The 22,187-nt window shown below is 38.0% G+C and overlaps 1 protein-coding gene across 3 annotated transcripts in view; it reads left to right on the top strand.

Annotated features, from left to right (window-relative positions):
- The window catches only part of ZDHHC13 (zinc finger DHHC-type palmitoyltransferase 13), a 52,603-nt gene that overhangs the window by 14,210 nt on the left and 16,206 nt on the right, over window positions 1–22,187 (top strand). Inside the window, exons 2-10 of one of the 3 annotated variants that reach the window (XM_006045633.3) lie at window positions 1,786–1,931; window positions 4,138–4,260; window positions 6,474–6,551; window positions 7,637–7,781; window positions 9,191–9,255; window positions 10,599–10,761; window positions 11,162–11,287; window positions 14,411–14,544; window positions 17,665–17,765. In XM_006045633.3, coding sequence (XP_006045695.1) covers window positions 1,786–1,931; window positions 4,138–4,260; window positions 6,474–6,551; window positions 7,637–7,781; window positions 9,191–9,255; window positions 10,599–10,761; window positions 11,162–11,287; window positions 14,411–14,544; window positions 17,665–17,765 — 1,081 coding nt within the window. The remainder of the gene's footprint in view (window positions 1–1,785; window positions 1,932–4,137; window positions 4,261–6,473; window positions 6,552–7,636; window positions 7,782–9,190; window positions 9,256–10,598; window positions 10,762–11,161; window positions 11,288–14,410; window positions 14,545–17,664; window positions 17,766–22,187) is intronic. The other 2 variants (XM_044943492.1, XM_025286298.2) reach the window with 2 other exon arrangements.

Here is a 22,187-nt window from a genome sequence, read left to right as displayed (position 1 = left end):
CCTGCTGTCAAGAGCCATGACCCTCGACCTATTACAAGTAACAGAATACTTTGGTGTCTTTTGCAGATGGCCTTTGTTTTATGACAGAAATATTTGGTTGGTGTAAATGTTATTGTGGTTTCAGACCATGAATGTTATATCGTTATAACTAGGTTCAAGCATCTTTATTAATAGGAACTATTACAATCAGCACGTTTTTGCCAACGAGAATAAGTGTATGTATTCCTGTAGTGTAAAAATCTGTGCTTTGCAATTCAACAAACTCTTGAAAAGCATTTTCTGTCTCTTGCTGGTTTTGGAAGGATTTTCCTTGCAAAAAGTTGTTGAGATGCTTGAAGAAGTGATAGTCATTTGGTGAAAGGTCAGGTGACAATGAGGGCTTCCCTGGTGGCTCAGATGGTAAAGAATCTGCCTGCAATGCAGGAGACCCAGGTTCCATCCGTGGTTTGGGAAGATCCCCTGGAGAAGAGAGTGGCTACCCACTCTAGTATCTTGCCTAGAGAATTCCATGGACAGAGGAGCCTGGTGGGCTAGAGTCCATGGAGTTGCAAAGAGTCAGACACAACTGAGCAACTGACACTTTCACTTCAGGTGAATATGGTGGATGAGGCAAAACTTTTAGCCCACTTTGTTCAACTTTTGAAGTGTTGGTTGTGTGACGTGTGGTCGGGCATTGTCACGGAGAAGAATTGGGCCCTTCGTGTTGACCAGTGCCAGCTGCAGGGATTGCAGCTTTCTGTTCATCTCATCAATTTGCTGAGCATACTTCTCCGATGTAATGGTTTCACTGGGATTCAGAAAGCTGTAGTGGATCAGACTGGCAGCAGACCACCAGACTGACCATGACCTTTTATTTTGGTGCAAGTTTGGCTTTGGGAAGTGCTTTGGAGCTTTTTTTCAGTCCAACCACTGAGCTGATTGTCACCCGGGGTTGTATGGAATCCACTTTTTGTTGCACATCACAATCACAATCAACAAATGGTTTGTTGTTGTTGTGTAGAATACGAGAAGATGACACCTCAAAACGATATTTTTGGTTTGCAGTTAGCTCATGAAGCACCCACTTACTGAGCTTTTTCAGCTTTCCAGTTTGCTTCAAATGCTGAATGACCATAGAGTGGTTGATGTTGGGTTCTTTGGCACCTTCAGTAGCTGTAAGAGGATCAGCTTGATGATGGCTCTCCGCTGGTCGTTGTCAACTTCTGACGGCTGCCACTGCGCTCTTCATCTTCGAGGCTCTCGTCTCCTTTGCAAAACTTCTTGAAGCACCACTGCACATACTGTTCACTAGCAATTTCTGAGCCAAGTGTGCTGTTGATGTTGCGAGTTGTCTCTGCTGCCTTGTGATCCATTTTGAACTTGAATTAAAAAATCACTGGAATTTACTTTTTGTATAACATCATTTCAACAGTCTAAGATAAATATAAACAGTTGGTAATAAGTCATTAGCAAAAATACATAGTGAGAAGTATGCATTAAAGTGATGTATAAGATAACCACATTTATTTAAGAATGTATTCCAGTGTTGAATGGCAGAGTTCAACAGTGTAAAACCGCAATTACTTTTGCACCAACCTAATACATAGTTTGGACTTTTCTAATCTTAAGCATCTAATCCTAGTGAAAAGAATTAAAATGAAAATTTTCTGTAGAATATACCTCTAAGAATGAAAAAAAAATCATTTAATTGATGGATATTGTTGATAGTACCAAATGCTTTATGATGTAGTTGAATGTGACATTGATTCTCTTACTGTGCCTTGTCAAATTACTCTTACTCTTCAGTGCAGGAATCACAGCCATGGCCCCTACCCTCCAGGATTTGGTCGACATGGAGTCTGTGCACACGAAAACAAAGAACTTGCCAAGGCGAGAGAAGCTCTTCCTCTTATAGAGGATTCTAGTAACTGTGACATTGTAAAAGCTACTCAGTAAGTCTTCCTAATGCTTTGTTTTATCCTTCGATAGTGTTGAGTTGTAATAACCTATGTGCAGTCCATGGCACTCCCGTGCACACCTTCCTCCCTGCATACTCCAGTGATGGTATGCTTGTCAGACCAGCATCAGAGCAGCTGATACAGTGCAGCTTAGTTTTTCATTAAGGGTCTCTTCCATTAGATTGTGAACTTCTGAGCAAAACCATGTCTTTTTCATCTTTGTAAGCCCAGTGCTTTTGCACAGTTTGTCTTGTATTAGGTGCTCAGTAAATGTTCATTGAGTGAGCAGATGGTTTTAAATGACACTCATGCTAGACTCTGATCTTGAAACACACAATCTTAGGCTTTTAAAATGTACTACAACCTAAATATGAAGATGAGATAGAAGAATATAACTCACACATTTATGAGTATTTTAAATATTTATTGATTACCTTCTGTATAGCTATTGTCTTGGGTACACTAGAAGAAAGTCAGTAAAATAGAAACAGGTTTTCTGACCACTTGAAACTATAGTCGGTTGTTTTGCTTTCACTGAAAATGAAATATGTTTTGAGTTTCTCCTTAAGATTTCCACCTGTGGCTATTTGCATAAAATAATTTCCAACATTATCACCCTCATGGATCTCACTGATTGTTAACATCTACCACATCTCTTGCCATTGAATATGTTTTGAAATATTTTACCTGTCAGATTATGTTAATTAGTAGGCCACTTTATTAGTAATCAAATTTTAGCCTGCCTGTCAGAGCTTCTAATCTGCATGAAAGAAACTGATGTTACTGCACAAACTTGATATATATCATTTCTGTCAAAAGTGAAGATGTTTGGTGATTAGTTAGCCTGTTTGGCTTTAATGTAGACTAATATATTGCTTATATTTGTTAAAGAGTAATTGACAATTATTTGAATATTCTAATTACTAATTTACATTAACCCTGGAGGCCCTGGGAACCACTACTTTCAGTTCAGTTCAGTTCAGTCGCTCAGTTGTGTCCGACTCTTTGCAACCCCATGAATCGCAGCACACCAGGCCTCCCTGTCCATCACCAACTCCCGGAGTTCACTCAGACTCACATCCATCGAGTCAGTGATGCCATCCAGCTATCTCATCCTCTGTCGTCCCCTTCTCCTCCTACCCCCAATCCCTCCCAGCATGGTTTAGTAGGACTTAATAGTTTCTATTGAAAAGAAATAGAGCTAATGAATGATTTTGAAAATTATTTTAGCATTAAAAAGAGATATTTCTCTCCTGCTTTCCATTCTGATAGTTAAATAACTCTCTTAAATATCCCTTCAATCTTTCCCTCCTTTTCCATTGTTTCTGAGGCTCCCTTTGCTGATCACCTGTCTCTAATACAAGAGCCTCTAAACTGGTCTCTCAGTCTTCACCTAAAATTAGCTTCCATACTGCACCAATGTGATCTTTCTTACAGCCCAAAGCCTGAGTGCTTTCTTCTTTAAAACCTGCACTGGCTTCCCCTTGAGCCGTAAAGACTAAATTTCAAAGCATGGCAGAGAAGGATCATGCAGGCTTTGCCTGCCTCTCCTAGCCTCATCTCCTGCCATTGCCTTTCTTATGCTTTATGCTTTTGCGGTGCTAAATTGCTTATTATTTCTCCAGGTATCCGTGTAGTTTCATATCTCTGGTTTTCATACATGCTATTCCCTCTGCCTGAAATGTCTTCCCTTCGTAGCTTGTATATCGTGTTCCATCTACTTCAGGAAGGGCTAATCATTCCTTCCTTTTCTGTACCTACACCGTGTCCATGTTTTATTGTTGAATTTACCCCGTTCCAGTTTGCTTTTAGTCTTGCTCCCTTATTGTGAGATCATTGCTTGGGCTTTGTTTGATTCGGGGATACGATTATTGTCCAGAATCAGCACCATGCATTCCTGGTGCGTAGTGGAAGATCCAGTGAAACTTATTGGAAGAGGGAAACTGTGAATGTTAAAAGTTTATTTTGGAAAATCAGGTAAGTCCAAATAGATTCATCTATCTCATCAGCTAGTAGCCAAGTTTACTTCTGTTGTTTGGCTTTACATTCCATCCACTTTGTGAATACCTTTGCTAATTATTATATTTCTGTGTTGACCAAAAGACACACTGCATAAAGACATGGTAAAAGAAAGAAATTGTGATAGCTGAAATTATTTTAATGGTATCAGTTATGCTTTTTATCTTCCATCTTATTGCAGATATGGAATTTTTGAACGATGTAAAGAGTTGGTAGAAGCAGGATATGATGTCAGGCAACCAGACAAAGAAAATGTGTCTCTTCTTCATTGGGCTGCCATTAATAACAGGCTGGATCTTGTAAAGTAAGATGGGATATATGTGTGTTAATTAAGTGTGTGTTTTATAATTCTAAACCTTTCCTTCATTTGTCTTTTCTCTTTTCAAGTGCAAGTATGTATGTTGAGCCATCTCTAATCCTTTATTATAAATGAATGCTTGAACTTTGTACCATGCACAATGGTTATTATAGTATTGAAAAGGATCTCAGAGATCATCTGGACCAGGACTCTCACTGGCCCAAAAAGAAAAATTAAAAATGAAGTCACAGTTCAGGCAAAGAATTTGAACATTTTTAGACATTGAACAACGGGCTGATTCAAAACTGGGAAAGGAGTGCATCAAAGCTGTATATTGTCACTCTGCTTGTTTAACTTACATGCAGAGTACATCATGCAAAAAGCTGGGCTGGATGAAGCACAAGCTGGAGTCAACATTGCTGGTAGAAATATCAATAACCTCAGGTATGCAGATGATACCACCCTTATGGCAGAAAGCGAAGAGGAACTGAAGAGCCTCTTGATGAAGGTGAAAGAGAAGAGTGAAAAAGCTGACTTAAAACTCAACATTCAAAAAACTAAGATCGTAGCATCTGTTTCCATCACTTCCTGGCAAGTAGATGGGGAAACGATGGAAACAGTAACAGACTTTTTTTTCTTAGGCTCCAAAATTACTGCGGATGGTGACTGCAACCTTGAAAGTTTTAAAAGACACTTGCTCCTTGGAAGAAAAGCTATAACAAACCTAGACAGCATATTAAAAAGTAGAGACATTACTTTGCTGACAAAGGTCCGTATAGTCCAAGCTGTGTTTTTTGTAGTAGTCACGTATGCATGTGAGAGTTGGATCATAAAGAAGGCTGAGCGCCCAAGAACTGATGCTTTTGAACTGTGGTGCTGGAGAAGACTCTTGAGAGTCCCTTGGAGTGCAAGGAGATCCAACCAGTCCATTTTTGAGGAAATCAACCCTGAATATTCATTGGAAGGACTGGTGCTGAAGCTGAAACTCCAATACTTTGGCCACCTGATGTGAAGAACTGTCTCAGTGGAAAAGACCCTGATGCTAGGAAAGATTGAAGGCAGGAGGAGAACGGGAGGACAGAGGATGAGATGGTTGGGTGGTATCACTGACTCAATGGACATGAGTTTGAATAAGCTCCAGGAGATGGTGAAGGACAAGGAAACCTGGCATGCTGCAGTCCATGGGGTCACACAGAGTAGGACATGATTGAGTGACTGAACAATAACAACATGTTTTTCACAATAGAACAGATAGTTTCACCAAGTTTAAAAGAATCACTGAAATTGTTATATTGTAATAATGCTAGGAGGAATGGATGGGTAGGGGAATAATTTAACAGCAAAATTAAATATGGAATACATTTTAGATTAGGCATGTATTAGATTGTATAAAATTATTCCCCTACATAAAGCACTACTGTGGGTTTTTTATTTTTATATCTTAGCATGTAAAATGTGTATGTATACATGAATGTGTATATGTTTTGTATTATACACATTTAAAATCCTTGTGGTTTAGGAAAGTAAAAATATACTGAAGGTTAGAATAACGAGATATACTCACAGCCATACTCCTTTTCTGTGGAAATAAACTGGTGTATTGTTTAGATAATGTATATGAAGCACAACTTTGAAATAATGAGACTAATTCCTGTAAGCCACAGAAGAAAATAAGTCTCTTTACCTTATAGTTTCACTTTATACAATGTATCCCATCAATGCCTCCAAAATAGAGAGTGAAATGCTCAAAATGTCTAACTTTTCTGGAAGAATTTTGAGTTATTTTTTTGCTACCTACTTTTAGCATCATTATTTCCACATAGTAATTCTAACTTTAAGCTGTTAGTTGTGACATAGTTTCACCTTTCTTCTTGCAAGTTAAGTAGAACATCTGTAGTAGAAACCTTTTAAAGATAAACCATTTCAAGAGTTTTGTAGTTAGAATAAGCAGAGAGTAGTTATTATGTGTTTAGTGTACAGTTGTAAAGGAATACTCATGACAGTAGGAGTAATTACTTACATGATGAGAATATTTCACCAGGGATCTGTTTGATGCTGTTATGTGAATCTTTCCGACTTCTGCAGATCTGAGTGTTTTAGAGAGGGGCATTATTATAATTTCTGTTTTCGAATACTTTTATTACTAAGAAAAGTGGATGTTTTCTTAGTATGAATTTTAAATTTTAAACCTTATTTTCACTTATGTCTGCTCTTAACAGGTTTTATATTTCAAAAGGCGCTGTGGTAGATCAGTTGGGTGGCGATTTAAATTCAACTCCTCTTCACTGGGCCATCAGGTAAAGGTTTCTTTAAATACTAAAATTGCTGTTCAGAATCGAAACTGACATATGTATTTTCTGAACATTAAAGACCAGCACTTTGCAAGCCACTAAGGAATTGAGTTTTTAATTTTAGTTAATTTTAGCTAATTTGCATTTAAATAACTATATATGTCTAGTAGTTCATATTGGAATTGCAGTTACAGACCACTTGAAAGACTTGCTTTTGTTTTTACCCCTTCATTAAAAAAAAACATACAGTTTTAAAGAGTTTCCATAGATGATGTTTTTGTGTTTAATTGAGGGCCCAAACTAAATCAAAGTAAATATTTTTAATATTTGATCACCTGGACAAATGTGGTAGTTTAGTGAGTGTAAACTCCATCAGTTCTTTTCCCTGGTATGTACTGGCATCTGAAGCTGAAGTTAGTAAGTGTCTATTTGGATACTTAGCAGCTTCTTCATCTTTCATTTTAACTCCATGCTCTCTGATCGGTGGAATTGATAAGAACCTGAAAGTGAAGTGGATAATTGTTCATTTAAGGCAAGGAGTTGAATCTTTTCTCTGGAGTCGAGAATTTTGAAGAATCTGGGGTTAGCTCATCCCCTTAAGCTACAGTGCTTTACATAGAAATGAGCTGTATTCAAAGAGAAATATGTAGTACCTAAGAACAGTATTATCACCTGTGGTCTGGGAATTGTTACCCTTCATTCAGCATACCTGTTTCATGATTATTTTTTGTTTTTAAAATAACAATGGCAAAGTCCAAGTGATTTTTAATTTCCATTTTTATTGTTAGTTATGTAAAATTATTTATACATGGTAGTAGTCTTACACATAAGATTTAAGGTAGATTGGGAGGTTATTATTAATAAGCTTATTACCTGCACTCAAGAAGAACTGTCCAGATAGTTCTGAGTTTCGAATGTCTACATAAAAGATATTTAGAGAAGCTCCAGTGTTTTAAAAATCTGTGCACTGTTAAGAAATACTCTTTATATCTAACCACAGTCCCTCATGTCTTAGAAATATTAGTTTCTCCCTGAATTCTTCTCTTTTGCACTATAGAGTACAGTATAATTTTTGTTCTCTCTTTTTCCAGACAAGGGCATTTACCCATGGTCATATTATTACTGCAGTATGGTGCAGACCCCGCTCTCATTGATGGAGAGGGATTCTGCGGCATCCACCTGGCAGTGTTATTTCAGCACATGCCCATTATAGCATATCTCATCTCTAAAGGACAGGTATGTTTTGAGACGTATTTTGTATTGCAGCTGTTGTAAATCTGAAAGGACTCAGAGGATCGTTAGTAATAGTCCTCATTTTTAAGGTATAAAAATCATTTTTACAGATACCTGAATGTTCAAATACTACCCTCAGTAAGTCTAACTATTGAATACTGCTTTTCCAGCTTCACTGGAGCAAAAAAGATAGGTCATTTAGCTCAGTAACATGTAATAGTTGTTTCTGAAACTTGTAAGCTTATAATAGTTTTTCTTGTAATCCCAGTAATTTGCAGAGTTTTTCAAAAACATGACTTTAAAGCCTGTATTTTTCTTTTGGTTGAAGGTGGAAATGGTAGTCAGATCACCAAGTTAACCCATCATTTGCTTTCATTATTTGAGTCCAAGTGGAGACCACTTTGAATGTATGTTTCTTATTGTTCCCTGAAGTAATCCCATGAAAAATGACTTGCCTTAAGAGACATTCATTTGTGGCACTGGTTAAATTATGGGTTGTTGGCAGTGGGAGTTTCACTGTCAGTTCTGCTTGCCTGGGATATGCTTTCTGCTAACAACTAGTTTAGATATCGGTAGTTTCGTGTAGCAGGCATGGAGACATGTTTGCACAAATGCTGTTGGAATGACAGTATTGTCTTTAAATAAGCACTTTCTGTTAGACTTAGCAATTCAAGTAGAATAATTATAACCTCTTGGTTCTCATTTTGGAAAACTGTATGAAGAGTCATCTTTTCTACTTCACTTTGGGCTTCTTCCTCCAAGGCCTGTAAGAATATTCAGTCACTGACTTTTTTGGGGGGTTGGGGGCCCTTGGTTGAGGTATTATATACCTCAACTCCAGACCAATTTTTTTTTAAGTGGACCATATCTTCTTGGAGCTATGATTTCCTTTTTATTTCCTGTATTCTCAAAAATAGAAAAGAATTTTTCATGTTTTACTCTTTGAAACATAGTAAATCCAAAAATACAATATACTTTGTATTCTTGCTTCAGAAGGTAGAATTCACTCCTACTGAAAGTGTTTAAGTAGAGACTGGATGATTTTGTCCAAGAGGTGATAGTTTGAATTAATATGTCAGTTAAAGTCTAAACTAGAGAACTTCTAAGGTCTCTACTGTCTCATATTTGATGGTGATTATCAACATTTTTCTGTCCCTTAGTCTTCTTCCACTCACAACATACAACACTTAAAATCATATATTCAGATTTTTCCCTTTAAAAAAATTTTGTAGCAATCAGTGGATTTTTACCCTATTGATGTGAAACAGAACACTATTTTATTCAAATGATATTTGAACACTTGTAGACACACTGGTGGTGTTGAATGTATTAAAGAGATACTTCTACTAAGAGAGAAAACAGTAACTTACCTGTGTTTACAGTTAGGCTGATCAACTCTTCTTTTTTAACAGAGTGTGAATACGATAGATGTAAACGGGCAGACACCTCTCATGTTATCAGCTAACAAAGTACTTGGGTAAGTAAGTTTAATTGAATTGCCTTATTCTGACTCTTGATTCCAGCAATTTAACTATCTTATTCTATGTGAGGTGACACAACATTCTGAAAAAAGTAAGGTTTTCTGTCTTGTGACTGTGACATGCACTTTTAATGTAGTTGTAGTTAGAAAAGCAGCATTGAAATAAATTTTCTGTTTTCTGATAGCTTTGGGGAAAAGTTTGAAAGCTACTAATAAGAAAAGAATTTCCTTACAGAACACCTGGAGATTCCAGAGCATATACTTATTAACAGAATTTGCATTTCTTAGTTTACGTTTCTCAAGAATGGCTACAGGTTTAAATGCTCCCATAATTTGAAATCTCGATGATAAATATGCATTTCAAAAAACAATGTTTGAGGGTTCTCTGATATTGTTGACTACTCTGAAAATATTAATTGCAATTGTTGAAAATTGCACTTATGAAAATAGCACGTTTATTATGTTCATATCAGTGACTTACATATTTAAGTTTTTGTGTGTTTTATCATTACTGCTTGTGATTATTGGTCACCACATTGTCCAACTTCTGTTATTCTTCTGTTCAAATCCATGCTACACTTGGTCCTTTATCAGTTTTGTTTCCAGTATTGTACTTAGTTTCTGAGTCTGCTTTTACTTAGGATGTTGCTCCTAGGAACTGAGTTAGTTCTGATGCTATTTCCTTTTAGTTCTTAGAGTGATAGGGCTCAAATTTGAGGTAGAATTTTGTCAAAAAGCATTTTGTCATCTTTGCTAGTAACTCTCAGGTCATGTATAATGTTTAAAAATCTTGAATGAGTAAAATAGATTATTATTTTATTAAAGGAATCTTTTGAGTAGTCATGAAAGAAGTAAAGGTGTTGAAGATGAAGTAAAAAATATTTAATTGAATTCTGCTTTCAAGTCCATAACTTTCTATGGTGAATAATTTAGGGCATTTTTATACCACTTTATGTAATAAGTGGTTGGAGGGAGAATGTGAAGTTAGCTTTTGGTTTATCTACATAGCATTTAACGTTGGCCAAAGTTAAAAAAAAAGCCAAAACGTTAACCATTAGATCAGCAGCATGAAAATAAAAATTTGAAAAACAAAAGCAATTATTCCATTGTATTGATGTTAAAATTACATTATGTAGCAGACAATACATTTCTCTTGGGGCAGCAACTTGGGCCTCACCAGTATTAGCACCTAGAATAAAAGTCTGCACAGAGAAGTTCTGCAGTTTTCAGAATACTTACTGATTGGTTCATTGATACATTATCAGACAGGTTCATTATTTACATTTACCCTTCAAATCATTCTAATAAATGATCCTTGGTGTTTTATTGTTTTGAGACAGGCCAGAACCAACTGGATTTCTTTTAAAGTTTAATCCTTCTCTCAATATAGTTGATAAAATACATCAAAACACTCCACTCCACTGGGCGGTTGCAGCAGGAAATGTTAATGCTGTTGATAAGCTCTTGGAAGCTGGTTCTAGCCTGGATGTCCGAAATGTTAAGGTATGGCCAGGTGTTTATCTCTCTTAGTTTATTATGTCTTCAGTTACCACAAGATACATAGAAACAATAATAGTTGGCTACCCTTGGAATAAATACATTGAATCTATGATTCTTGTGAGTTTGTAAAACTTGTTTAGCATTGGGACTTCCCTGGTGACTCAGTGGCTAAGATTCCACGCTCCCAATGCAGGGAGCCTGGGTTCAATCCCTGGTCAGGGAACTAGGCCCCACATACCCCAACTAAGAGTTCGCATTCCACAGCTATAAAAGATTCTGCATGTGCAACTAAAGATCACACGTGCCGCAACCAAGACTCAGCCAAATAAATAAATATTAAAAAAAAAAGTTTAGTACCTGTGCTGTATCAAAAATAAAATTGAACTGTTTCTTTCTTTTTTAGGGAGAAACCCCTCTTGACATGGCCCTGCAGAGCAAAAATCGGCTCATTATTCACATGCTAAAAACGGAGGCCAAAACTCGAGCCAACAAAAATTTCAGACTTTGGAGATGGCTGCAGAAATGCGAGGTATTTTCATACAGGGCCTATCCTGTGGGCTCTAAGAACTGTTTTGTCCATTTGTTTTCGTGTTTAAAGGCATCAGGGAAAACCAAGGAGTTGGCCTACTGCTGCGTTGTATCTGCCAATTGTATCTTTCCCATACATCCTGTAACCCAAAGTTGGAAATTTGGCACTTTACTGGCAATTTATTGTTGGTTCTCAGCTAGATGGCTCAACAGCTCCATGTTACCTTTTGAATACCATAGCATACTTCCACGTTTATTTCATGAGTGAATTGAAACACAAATAGTTTAGATTCTTAGAGACACAAAAGGAAAAATCCTTGTTGCAAAGAATTTTATAGGGAATTATTCTTAAAGAACTTGTTCCTATTAAAATTTTTTTCAAAGGGGAAATAATAACATTCAAAACGTTTTCTTAGAATCAGGAGGAGTTAAACTTAAAAAATGACAATGTTGCAAGCTTCAGGCGTATGATGTCACTTCATAAAATTAAAAGCATCCAGAATTTTGAGAGATGAAACCCAACCTTTATTCTTTTTTTTTAACTGGGCAGTTCTTCTGAGTGGTGGTCTTCTAAAGTTAAAAGTGAACAACAACAACAACAAAAAAGTGAATGGAATGATAAAAAAATTAGAATGGTTAGCTTGCTCTTATGTCCAGAAAAATCTAAGTTGTAATAGAGAATGTATTATTAAAATGGATATTGGATTGATTTTACTGTTTAATGTCTTCACATACGATATGGTTGTCTTCAGAACGTATAGAATACGTTCAGATTCTAGATTAACAGGCATGAGATTTCTATGCAGAGGATCCCCATGAATACTACACCAATTTTGCATTTAAGTATGGGAAGGGAGAAAAAAAGAAATAACAGTTACTCCCTAGTCTCCTTTGCCATCTCTTCTGCTCCCTCCCCTGCTTTATTAGTAGAGTGTCCCAGGGTTTTGTCCTTGGACCTCTTTTCTGTCTAGTCATTCCCTTGGTGGTTTCCCTTCCATGGCTTTAAATGCTGTCTATATGTTGACAACACCCAAATGTATCTCTAGTTCAGACCTATCCAGTTACCTACTTGATTTATCCATTCACCATCCAAAAGGCATCATCAGTATAACATCCAAAACTGAGCTCCTGATCTGTCCTCCCCCCTGCTCCCAACTATTACGTCCAGAGCTTCCCCATCTCAGCAGGTGGCAACTTACTCTCCAGTTATCTTTGCCTCTTTGTCATATCGTGTATCCAGTCCATCAGAAAAACATATTGGCTAGTTCTGCCTTCAGTGTATATCCGGCATCTGACCCTTCTCACCACTTTACCATGACACTGGGGTCCAGCAAAATAAATTCCTGCAGCTCTTGACATTTTCCTGCCTCCACTCACCTCTAGCCTCTTCTCAGCAGAGCAGTCAGATGAATCTTACAATGTAAGTCAAATCCTATCATTTATCTGCTCAGAATTCTGTGATGTTTCCCCCTTTCTCCCAGAATAAAAGCCAAAAACCTTAGAACAGACAAACATACTAAGTGAATTTTAGAATACAGAGAAAGCTTCTTCAATTCACTTAGTACGTTTGTCTGTCTTCCCCTGCTAGAATTTAGGCTCCATGAGAGAAAGACTTTAAATTCATTGATGTGTTCCCAAGTGCCTAGAACAGTGCCTAGCATATGATGTACACTGGAATATTTGTTGAACAAGGAAATACTGTGGCTCATCCATGAGTGTTGTATCTGCAATTAAAATTGTGAGATTCACATTTAATTATTATTTCTGTTCTGAGATTATATTGCATGTATATTCTAAGTTTACCTTTTAAAAAAACAACCCTAGACTTGCTCATTTTGTGTTATCATGCAAATTAGAATTGGAAGAATATTAAAGACTTCCTATCATTTGAAATTGACTTCCCTGGTATCTCAGAGGTTAAAGCGTCTGCCTGCAATGTGGGAGACCTGGGTTCGATCCCTGGGTCGGGAAGATCCCCTGGAGAAGGAAATGGCAATCCACTCCAGTATTCTTGCCTGGAGAATCCCATGGGCGGAAGAGCCTGGTGGGCTACAGTCCACGGTGTCGCAAAGAATCAGACAATCATTTGAAATTAGCCATCCTCAGAATTTGGTTTAGAGGAGTAAAGATTGTAGAAGATAGAGCAGAATATAAAGATCATACATACTGGAGTTAAGGGACCACATTGCACAGATGTGGCGTCCGGCTTTAATACAGACAGCCACAGTGTTGCTTCCTTCTTTTAACTTTGTGGAATAAACTCATATTATTAGCATCCTGAGGATGTGTTTCAGACTTTGACCTCCATGTGACATATGACACTGAGAATCTACTCTCTTCTTGAAAGTCCCTTCCCTTGCTTGACTGGAACATTTCTTCTGGTCCTCATCCTGCCTTTCTGGTCATACCGGTCACACTTCCTTACTTACCTTTTGGGACTTAGCTTTTTTCCCCTTGAGGGTTTCTGTTGGCCAAGCTTCTGCCCTATTCACCTGCACACAGTCCTCAGGATGCTTTGCATTCCTGTCTTTCCAGTCGGTGTACTGATTAAAGACTAAGTTTTGACCTGTATGGTAGATCTGCTTTTCTGACTGACCCTGGCTATCTCCTAGATGTCTGTAATTCCACATGCCCTAAATAAAAGTCATCTTTCCTGCAGACTTGTTCCTTCTGACCTTCTTTATTAGGGCATGGCACCATGCAGCGCCCAGATTGGAACTCTTGTACTTTCTTTGTTGAGTCTTGGGTATATTGATTTTTGTGTGATCTTTTTGTCTTGCTTTATGCCTCCTGACATATAATACTGTTTGAAAGAAATTATTTTTTTAAATGTCAGCTATCACTAACATTTTTCTAGAAGATCAACATTTCTTGGAGTGGAATACAGCAAAACTAAACATGTTTAAGCAACATTTTATTAATGTAAGATTTAAAAGATTGCTTTCAAGATTTGTAATTTCTTAAAGTTCAGATTTATCTATCAGCAATTTTGAAGAAAAACTGTGTTGTGCTGTTATATTAACTTGCTATATATTTAGGAAATAGTTTTGCTTTTCAACTAACTATTATTAGGTGCTTAGGAGGTAAAATCCATTAAGTTCTAAAATTCTGAATCTCTTAATAGGTCTTCCTGCTGCTGCTACTTTCTGTGATTACCATGTGGGCTGTTGGATACATATTGGACTTCGATTCAGATTCTTGGCTTTTAAAAGGATTTCTTTTAATAATATTGTTTTTTCTGACGTCTTTGTTTCCAAGGTGTGTATTAGTCTTTGCAAAGCTGGTTATTGCATTTCCAATTTGAGTACTCTTTTTTTACTGTTATTAGCTGGAGCCACAGATTTTTATTGAGCTATGAATGTTACTTATCACATAGAATGATCCTTAAGGTGTGAGGGCAGGGCTTTGGTGGTATATGATTTGACTGAAAGCAAATCGGTCAATCCAGTAATTAAATTACATTGACAATTGGTAGAAAATAAATATCCTAGCTCACTTTTTTTTCCTGGGTCACTTTTTGAATTGTTAATGAATAATGGGAAGATTTTTGTAACTATTTTGCATCTTGAAACATTTTTGCCCATTTTTCAGAAATTGTTTTTTTCTATTCTAAATCTAAATTCATTTTAAGCTAGTTTTTAGCTCATAATGTTTTTTAGGTAAGGAACAACAATGTATGTATATACATTTTATATATTTACATTTATATATATGTATATATACATGTATATACACACACACACACACACACACACACACACACATATATATGTAGTCGCTAGTTAAGAGTCAGATTGCCCGGGTTCAAGTCACGCTTTACCACATGACAGTCTGACCTTGAGCAAGTTGGTTTACCTCTCTGTGCCTCGATTTCTTCATCTCTAAGATGAGGATGATGTTTATGACAATGCCTGCCTTGTGGTTAGTACAAAAATAATGATTAAAACCATGACTGATGCCCAGTACTCAGTAGTCAGTACCCAGCGCTGCTTTTCGTCTCCCTTTCTCAGCAGAGCGGCATGCAGTTTCTACATGAAGAATGGGTCTCATCCTTGGATTACTGCCCCCGCTGTTCTTCGCTGCTCCTCACCCCCACACCCAGTGCTCTCCCGGGCCCTCCCCGCCCTGTCCCAGTTGGTCTGCTCGTGCCCTCTCCTCTGCTGGCTCCTAAGGCCAGGCCTCCTCACTGATCTCCTGACTCCAGCTCTTACCCTACTGTAGTTCGTCCTCACTCAGCAATCAAGGGTGGGCTTTTTAAAAAGCAAACCAGTTTCTGTCTTCTCTCCCTGCATAAAGCCCTCCCGTGGCTTCTCCTTGTCCTCAGAATGACATCCAGACTCCTTGCCTGTGAGGTGCTATGTAGTCACCCCTTCCCCTCTGGCATTATTGCTTACTTTCACTGCCCTCCAGCCTTCTTTCTGTTTCTAGAACATATCAAGCTCATACCTACCTGGGGCCTTGGCTCTTGCTTGTATGTCTGTCTGAAGGGCTCTGCTCTGTACCGCGTTGTTACGTAGCAGGAGACGTCTCATGGACCTCAGCTCCCAGCATCCCCTCCTCAGCCAAGCCGTGTCTGACTGGCTGTGCTGTATCCTCCCCCATGGCACTTAATTACTGTTTCCTGGAATGTAAGGCCCATACAAGTAGGACACTTGTCTCTCCTGTTGAACGTTTTCAGTCACTGAAGGAAAGGAAAATGTAACAATGATGATCTATAAGAGAGGATCTAAAAGAAAGTGCATGTTGCTGTCTTCAGGGTGTGATTATGAGCGTTCCTATGTCCTTTGTCTGCTTACCAGCATTTTGTGGAATAAGCATGAATTGCTTTTGTTATTTAAAAAAAAAAAAAAGCATTAGCGGAATTTTACCACTTAGTCATTCAAGAGCAGGACAGTAGGCTGGAAATGAATTTAAAAGCTCAAATTTCTGAAAAATAGTAAAATGCCTGAAATTGCCTGCTATGCAGAAAATTTCTAAGTTAGAGATATTCATTCATTTTCCACTAATTGGATTGACTTGGTTTTCAAATAAATTGTAAGCCAAATTGCAGTCACTTTTTTTCTTTTTTCCAGAGAGAAAACAAAGGCTGGCACAATATCTACTCACCTAGGATAGGGGCATTTGAGATTTTGTTTTAATAGAAACTCATGTTATAAAATATTTATATGGAAACTTTATGAGTTGAGGGCTTCATATGCTAGGCTTAGCATATGGACACTGTTCAAATGGGAGACAAATGCATATGGCAGCTTTGTCCGTTCTACTTTTATTTCTTCCACTTTTCAGAGTCCCAGTTTCACTGAGTAAGCAGCTATAAACTTCCACTCTTACTGGCTCCACAGGAGGTTGTTTGTTGATCCAGGCTGCTGTGTGATACCTGTCAGGAGTAGACAGGTCGTAGTAGCAAGCTGTTACAAATAAGATAGTTCACTGCACCACTTAATTAGGTCAAACAAAGTTTGCTGCAGACAAGCCATGCTGTGAAGGATATGTGGGCTCCAGTTGGCCTATTCTGGCAGCATACTGGGGGCCTGAGGTTTGGGATCTTTACTTGTTGCCAAGTGTTATTTTATCATAGTTGTACTTAGGATCTTGATAGCTTTTTAAAAACCCTTTAATATGTGTGTTAAATCATTGTTGTTTTATGATATAAATTTTAAAATAGATCTAGGTAAACTATATTCATGCATACATTTACTGTATTGAGTATTTAATGTAAAAGATTTTCTTTTCTTTTGAAACTATAATAATAAACATTTGAGTAAGTTTTATGTGGACTTCCACGTTGCTTGTGATCCAAGCAAGATGGTTGGGGTTTGATGACAAGAGCCACCGATAACCTGTATGTACCTTTTTATGTTATGTGTCTGCTTCGCAAGCTGATTGTAGGATAAAAATGCTCAAGGTTGTGTGCCTCCGTGTGTTTCAAAAATACACTGCTAGCTTCACATTTAGCTTGTTAAATGTGAAGATGAGTCTCCAGGGATTTAAATTTTTGCATTTTGAAACTATAACGTGTATTTGAAAATACAACATGCCAAAAATACAAATATGTATTTCAATAGAAATGAAAAAGATTAATTGAAAATATAATGTTATTGGGAGTGAAATAACGTGTAAGTTAGTTACAGGAACTAGAACATTCACTTTTTGAGAGTCCCAGTGTTTCCGTTTTCTCACACGTAAAATGAAGCGATGATGGTGCGTAGCTCTTACAATGTGGAAAGTGGCACATGGCACTTAGTGAAAGCTGTTGTTATTATCTGAGGTCTTCTTTATTTTCACTGTTATTATTATTTAAGGGAATTTAGAACTAAGATGAATATGATTCATACTTACTTTCACTAATACCTTATGTTTATACTTTTTTTCTTTTAGGTTCTTGCTCGGGTACAAGAGCCTTATATATTTACCAACAGTCTTTCTGCTGAGTTCCATTTTTTGGATGTTTATGACTTGGTTCATCTTATTCTTTCCTGATATCCTTCAAGTTTACATTTGAATGCGTATCTCATTTAGCTTTTAAAAATGGCTAAAATTTAGATACTAGATGAGATCCAGGGAATGCAAATCAAATTTATATTAATTTAATGGTCCTGATTGATGGTGTTTAATGTTGGAAATCTACTGAATTCTGGACATGATCTCAGGGTACACTATGGAAGCAGCAAGTGTTTAGTATTAATTACACATAGGAAGGAAACAGTTTAACAATATATTAAAACAGTGAATGAATTATGAATTATTTAGATCCATAAAAATTACTGTATTGCCTTGAGGTTCTCTTTAAGGTCAGGTGGTTCTTTTAACTGGTCAGCAGTTATAGTCGTTTAATAAATCTGGATACCAAGATTACCTGTATAGGTGGAATACTGAAGGAAATGTGTCCTCCTCAGCAGTGGTCAGCGCAGTGTTATTATCCAAGGCAGTGATTTTCAGTGCACAGTAAAAATAAATTTGCATTGCCACCCAAAATATATGTGAGACAAAAGCACATCCTAATATGTGCTTTACTCTAATATTTTTGTTTTTTATTCTATTTCCTTTTTAAAAAATGCGAGTCATAGGCCACTTAAATCTTTCATGACCTACTAGTGGATGGCAACTCATAGTTTAAAAAAACAACAACTCATCCAAGGGATTGGTTTATCACTTGAGGAGCAGAGCCCAGGCCAAATCCAGTCACCTGAAAGTGAGGATAGGGGTTGCTGCTGCTGCCGCCAAGTCGCTTCAGTCGTGTCCGACTCTGTGCGACCCCATAGATGGCAGCCCACCAGGCTCCCCCATTCCTGGGATTCTCCAGGCAAGAACACTGGAGTGGTTGCCATTTCTTTCTCCAATGCATGAAAGTGAAAGGTGAAAGTGAAGTCGCTCAGTCGGGTCTGACTCCTAGCGACCCCATGGACTGCAGCCTACCAGGCTCCTCTGTCCATGGGATTTGCCAGGCAAGAGTATTGGAGTGGGTTTCCACTTTCATGCATTGGAGAAGGAAATGGCAACTCACTCCAGTGTTCTTACCTGGAGAATCCCAGGATGGGGGAGCCTGATGGCCTGCTGTCTATGGGGTCACACAGAGTTGGACACGACTGAAGCGATTTAGCAGCAGCAGGAGCAGCCATTGCCTTGGATAGCGGTTGCTGCTGCTGCTAAGTCGCTTCAGTCGTGTACAACTTAGTTAATAGCTATTTATAGCTCCCATTAGGAAGGAAGCATTTTCCCCAGTTTTCAGAGTTCCCACCTCTTTCCAAGGCTCCTTTCTCTCCCTCAAAGGGCCCTAGGAAGCCACTAAAAGCCTTGCTTTCCTTACAGGCCAGGAAAAGGGATGTGGTGAAAAGACATGTACCTTTAAGCATATTCCTTTAACTCTGTTATTTCTCTTTCTGGGAGTGATATACTTGAAAAGAAAGAATACTGCTTATAAGAGAGATGCGTTCACTCAGTTTATTTTTTCATTGGAATAAATGTAAAGTGAGAGAGGCATATGAGTTCTGAGTGCATTTATCACCCTTCATTATAGCATGTTTTTACTTTAGTGATGCTCTTTATTTCTGAGCGTTATCTCTAGTACTTTTCAGATTCCTTTAAATAAATGGCATAGTATACCATGGGGGTCATTTTGACTTTTCAAAAGATCTTATTGCATTAACTTTCATCTCAATTATTGATTTGAGGGCAGCTTTTTTTTTTTTTAATTTTATTTTATTTTTATACTTTACAAAATTGTATTAGTTTTGCTAAATATCAAAATGAATCCGCCACAGGTATACATGTGTTCCCCATCCTGAACCCTCCTCCCTCCTCCCTCCCCATACCATCCCTCTGGGTCATCCCAGTGCACTAGCCCTGAGCATCCAGTATCGTGCTTCGAACCTGGACTGGCAACTCGTTTCATACATGATATTTTACATGTTTCAATGCCATTCTACCAAATCTTCCCACCCTCTCCCTCTCCCACAGAGTCCATAAGACTGTTCTATACATCAGTGTCTCTTTTGCTGTCTCGTACACAGGGTTATTGTTACCATCTTTCTAAATTCCATATATATGCGTTAGTATACTGTATTGGTGTTTTTCTTTCTGGCTTACTTCACTCTGTATAATAGGCTCCAATTTCATCCACCTCATTAGAACTGATGCAAATGTATTCTTTTTAATGGCTGTGAGGGCAGCTTTTTAAGCACTGGTCTTATGACCACCATTTAATAAAGGCTTGGGTGATATTATGTGATACAAAAATACTTTATCACTTATAGAAGTCCCAAGGCTAGTAAATGTTTTGGTAATTGATGTGGTACTGAAAGGGCTGACTGATATTTTTATTTACCAATTCATACACAGTGGAGTAAACATAGTTTAAAAATTGTGTTTCTTGATGACTTATTAAAATGTGGGTAACTCATGCTTTTTCAGATTTTGCATCAAAAAAGTGTGGTAGTTTTTACATTGAATTATTTCGAATTTGTAGTGTCAGTATTAACAAAAATGTTACTCCATCATAGTTTGAAAACCTCAATTACAGAGGTATTTAGTTAGTACTCAGCTGAGTTTACTGCTGTTCAGTATTTGTGAAGATGTCATAACATGAGAAGGACTGATTTGATTTCCATAGCTGGACAGAATCTTAAAAGATGTTGGAGTTGGCAGGAAGGTATTTTACTGACATGTACAGCATGAAGCCAGTTATTCTAATAAGCGCCCAGGCTGCTGCTGGTGGGTCCAGGTCAGTCAGTAGGTGGCGCCATCAGATCAGTGTTTTCCAAGCTGAATGCTAAATGCTATCTGAACTGCCTTCAGTGTGCACTGAGGTGCTGCCCTGAAAAGACCCATCTTGAAGGTGTAGACTAGTGTTGCCGTGTCTGGATTGCATGGGGCCTCCACTCCCACAGCCGCTTTGCCCATCACGGGAAGAGAGCCTGGGAACATTGTGGAAGGAGTGTGGTCTTTGGAATCAGACAGAATGAATTGGAGTTCTGGCTTTTTTTTTTTTTTTTTTTTTCCTTACTAGTTATTATGTGAAGTGAAGTGAAAGTCATTCAGTTGTGTCTGACTCTTTGGGACGCCATAGACTGTAGTGCACCAGGCTCCTCTCTCCGTGGGATTCTCCAGGCCAGAGTACTGGAGTGTGTTGCCATTCCCTTCTCCAGGGGATTTTCCCAACCCAGGGATTGAACCCAGGTCTCCCACACTGCAGGCTGATTCTTTACCTGCTGAGCCACGGTACCATTGGGCAAATAATTTTATTGAATATCAGTTTTCCTATAAATTAGGGATAACAGTACCAAGTTCATCAGGTGGTTGCATGTATTACTCTGTTAGGATGTCTGTAAAATGCTGACCATAGTCCCCATTCTGTAAATAATAACTATTATTTTATTATTATCAATTACTCTTATGAACAAAATCTATGTGGAAGGTTATATGTTGGAATTTTAAGAGCAGCTCTAGGTTAGCTCTTGAGATGAACAGTTTCTTTTAGTGCCTTTTGAGTGTACAGCAAGTGATATGTGGCTTTTATGAGGTAGGTTTGAGAGAAGGAGAGAAGGTCTTACTGCTCAGTTTGGAGGTTAAGATTAAGATTCAGCAAAGAGATGGTGAACCACTGAACATGACGTTTGGGATTCCAGCTATAGCTGAGTTAAGTTTAAGAGGGATAAATATGTGAAATCCTAATACTGAGTTTCAGACAGTCAGCGTGATACAAGTGCACATCGTGATGAGAATGACACAGCTTCAGATCAAATGAAAAAGAGCCGGGAGCTTTGACTAGCAGCCAGGTATCTGTAGTGATGCGGCTTTCAAGGAAACCAGTGTATCGTCTAGTAGTATTAGGATGTGAGTGTCCAGGCAAAAGCCTTCAGCATCTCACAGTCTACTGCACTGGTCAGGACACACCTGAGATGTGTTTGCTCTGTTTCACATTCTGTTCTTTTGAAAAGAGACAGTGGCGAACAGAGGAACACATGCAGGAAAGCGTGTTGTACAAGCAGTGATATTGCTGCTTATCCTGGAGGTGTAAGCTCTGCCTTCCAATTTCAAGTGCCTGAAAGTCTGTCATTTGGAAGCCAGTGCATTGTACAGAATGAGCACTTAATAAAAATGTTGGAAGCAGCTCCTGTAGCATCTGCCTATAGGGCAACTGTAGTGTAGATCTACAGTGTAGATATAAAAGAGCTAAAGAACGAAAACCAGTTAATCCAAGTTATAAAATGGCAGATCTCAGATCCATGTTGAGAAATATTTTAGCTACAAAAGGGTCACAGGCTAACTGGGGAGGTTAAATTGTCTACAGATAACTATAATCCAGAGCTGAGTGCCATAGAATTAACATTCTTGGGTTCAGGGAAGGGAGAGAATCCTTTTCCACAGGGAAAGACCTCAAGTGAAAGGAAGGCTTAAGGTCT

The sequence above is a fragment of the Bubalus bubalis genome, chromosome 5, assembly GCF_019923935.1.
Source record: "Bubalus bubalis isolate 160015118507 breed Murrah chromosome 5, NDDB_SH_1, whole genome shotgun sequence".
NCBI classification, from domain to species: Eukaryota; Metazoa; Chordata; class Mammalia; order Artiodactyla; family Bovidae; genus Bubalus; species Bubalus bubalis.
This window is presented reverse-complemented; position numbering and strand designations above follow the sequence as displayed.